Source organism: Penaeus vannamei, chromosome 18, assembly GCF_042767895.1.
Source record: "Penaeus vannamei isolate JL-2024 chromosome 18, ASM4276789v1, whole genome shotgun sequence".
Taxonomy (NCBI): Eukaryota; Metazoa; Arthropoda; class Malacostraca; order Decapoda; family Penaeidae; genus Penaeus; species Penaeus vannamei.
This window is the reverse complement of record NC_091566.1, coordinates 35,415,430-35,418,392: the sequence shown is the minus strand read 5'-3', so window position 1 is coordinate 35,418,392 and position 2,963 is coordinate 35,415,430. Positions and strand designations below refer to the sequence as shown.

The 2,963-nt window shown below is 38.3% G+C and overlaps 1 protein-coding gene across 1 annotated transcript in view; it reads left to right on the top strand.

The window, feature by feature from the left end:
• Positions 1-2,269, top strand: part of Rack1 (Receptor of activated protein kinase C 1) — a 4,779-nt gene extending 2,510 nt beyond the window's left edge. Inside the window, exons 3-9 of the mRNA XM_027376960.2 lie at positions 476-573; positions 665-775; positions 1,079-1,150; positions 1,257-1,391; positions 1,530-1,640; positions 1,801-1,941; positions 2,050-2,269. Coding sequence (XP_027232761.1) covers positions 476-573; positions 665-775; positions 1,079-1,150; positions 1,257-1,391; positions 1,530-1,640; positions 1,801-1,941; positions 2,050-2,229 — 848 coding nt within the window. The 3' untranslated portion in view covers positions 2,230-2,269. The remainder of the gene's footprint in view (positions 1-475; positions 574-664; positions 776-1,078; positions 1,151-1,256; positions 1,392-1,529; positions 1,641-1,800; positions 1,942-2,049) is intronic.
• Positions 2,270-2,963: the final 694 nt, after the last annotated feature.

The following is a 2,963-nucleotide window of genomic DNA, read 5'->3' as shown; positions in this document are numbered from 1 at the left end:
AAATTAACACTGTATCAACCCCTCAATATTTAACCCACTAACGACGGTGTCCCACATATGACACTTGAAAAAAAAAAGAAACATTGCTGGGCGTCATGCAGTGTGACGCTGTACCGGGGCCCGTGCCACTTTTGTAGCCGCCCGGAATCTTTTATTTTCGGCTTCAAAATATACCACCGTTAATGGGTTAAGGAAAAGGCAAAACTGTCTAGTATTTATGACTGTCTAAAGTTACTTGCTAGAGCAAGCTGGGGTTTGATTTATGAAATACTGCTTTTCAATAGGAGGGTTAAACCCCAGATGTAGAGCCTGCTAAGTCACTTGGTTAAATCTATGGGAAAAGCTTGATGTGCCTCATCTGATTGGAACAAAGGCCCCATCCCAAAATAACAAAACACATGAACCCCAATTACCTACTGCTATAAAGATCAGTATGAACCTAAAGTATTAATCTTTATGTACTTTAATTTTTTAGACAAGTCTCTGATTCTGTGGAAGCTGACCCGTGAGGAGAACAACTATGGTGTTCCCCAGAAACGTCTACATGGCCACTCCCACTTCATCACTGATGTCGTAAGTGTGTCTCATTTGTAGTACATGGTTCAAGGTGGTGATATGAAGTTAAAGGCTAGAAATAGAATACATAAATACCTGCTCTTCACAGGTTCTTTCTCTGGATGGTCACTTCGCTCTCTCTGGATCATGGGACAAGACCCTTCGTCTGTGGGATCTTGCAGCTGGCAAGACCACCCGTCGCTTTGAGGACCACACAAAGGTGTGACCCTGCCCCTGGCATCTAAATGGAGCATTTGCATCAAATAAATACAGGAAGCTTTTTTGTTTTATATTTTTTTTATTAGTTAGAAGAGGACGTTTCCCATTTGGTGAGTATGATGCCTTGTTCACATCATGGAAGCCAATTGTTTCAACTTGGAAGTCTCCAGTTAAGTCTTGTCTCCACCAGAAGACTGTCCTATGTACAGTTTTAGTCTTGGTTCTGAAATGTCCTTTGCATGTTTACCACTAATGAATTCCTTCCAGGTAATGGATTCCAGAACAAGATAAATTTCTTTTCCAGGATGTGCTCTCCGTTGCTTTCAGTGCTGATAACCGTCAGATTGTGTCTGGCTCCCGTGACAAAACCATTAAGGTAAGCATACTTCAGTTCTGAACTTTAATACAAATGAATTTTTAAATTTTTTTGTGACCGTTTAATACATAATATGAGGATACTTTATAATTTGCTTCATTTTCAGCTGTGGAATACACTTGCCCAGTGCAAATACACAATCCAGGAGGATGGTCACTCTGACTGGGTGTCCTGTGTAAGGTTCTCTCCCTCCAACAGTAACCCCATCATTGTATCATGTGGATGGGACAAGGCTGTCAAGGTAATTCATTTTATTTTTATAAAGTTTGATAATTAGTTGTAATGTAGATTTTAAATATATGTTTTATGAACTTGAAATGCAATAAAATTTTCAAGTCCTTTAAAAACTTTCCTTGTTTTAACTTTTACCTATATACAGGTATGGAGCCTGACCAACTGCAAGCTCAAGACCAACCACTATGGACACACTGGTTACCTGAACACAGTTACCGTCTCCCCTGATGGTTCCCTCTGTGCTTCTGGTGGCAAGGTAAATTATTATTTTTTTTTTTTAAGTATATATATATATATATATATATATATATATATATATATATATATATATATATATGTATATAAAATTTTTGGCTGTGTGAATTTGATTTAATGAATATAAAAAATCAAGTTTTCATTTAATTTCTTTTTTGCAGGATGCCAAGGCCATGCTTTGGGACTTGAATGATGACAAGCATCTGTACACTTTGGACCACACTGATATCATCAACTCGCTGTGCTTCAGCCCCAACCGTTATTGGCTGTGTGCTGCTACTGGCCCATCTATCAAGATCTGGGTAATTAGTCTTTCATGATATTCTGTAGTAGTTTTTTTTCAATGTTTTTTTTGTATTTGCAGTTTGTTTTTCATTTACCAAATGTTAATGTATTATTTTCCATATCAGGATTTGGAAGGCAAGAATATGGTTGATGAATTGAAGCCTGATGTGATCACCCAGAACCCTAAGGCCGAACCCCCACAGTGTCTCTCCATGGCCTGGTCTGCAGATGGGCAGACTCTGTTTGCTGGTTACAGTGACAGCAAGATCCGTGTCTGGCAGGTCAGCGTTACTTCCCGTGCGTAAGGGAATGTTCTGGAGTACTGCAATAAAGATTGCGAGGTGACACTGTTCTTTATAAACCTTTAAACATTTTCCAAAGTGGTGTTAAATAACTCAAGCAGTCCATCCATCCATAATTTAATAGATTTCCCCTCTGTCAATATCCATTACTCAGTGGTTATACTTTGAGAAGTCTGTAGTTATATGATCATGGCAATGACAATTATTGTAATGATAGTGCTTAATGATACTGATTATATAGTAAGTGGTTTTAAGTATGTTCTAATATTGATATTTAGTAATACATTAGTTATGATCATAACTGTGTATAGCAAGTGCTCAAAATGCCATTTTGAAAATATATTTTGATTTGTATTTTCCTGCAAGATTCAGAACATCTTTTTTATCGAGCCAGATAATGCCTTATGGGGACCCAGAGGGGTAGACCTGTTAATTTTCCCCATTTTAATCAGGCTCACTATGGCCAATAATGAAGATTCTTGCCCGGTAATAGGGGCATTAAGGCTTGCCTCTTTATCAGCTAGCCTATCTGAATTTGATTTTCCAACCCCTGCTCCTACTTCGACCGCTGATACTAATACTCCCTCTTCAACGTTTATGAACAATTATAACCATTCCAAAACACTCACCCAGGTTATTACTCAACCTCTAGAAAGCACCCCTTTCTCTTTCCCTACATTCTCATCTCCTCCTCCTACAGTCCTCATAAATGTCTACCCCTTCTTCCCTTGTTACAA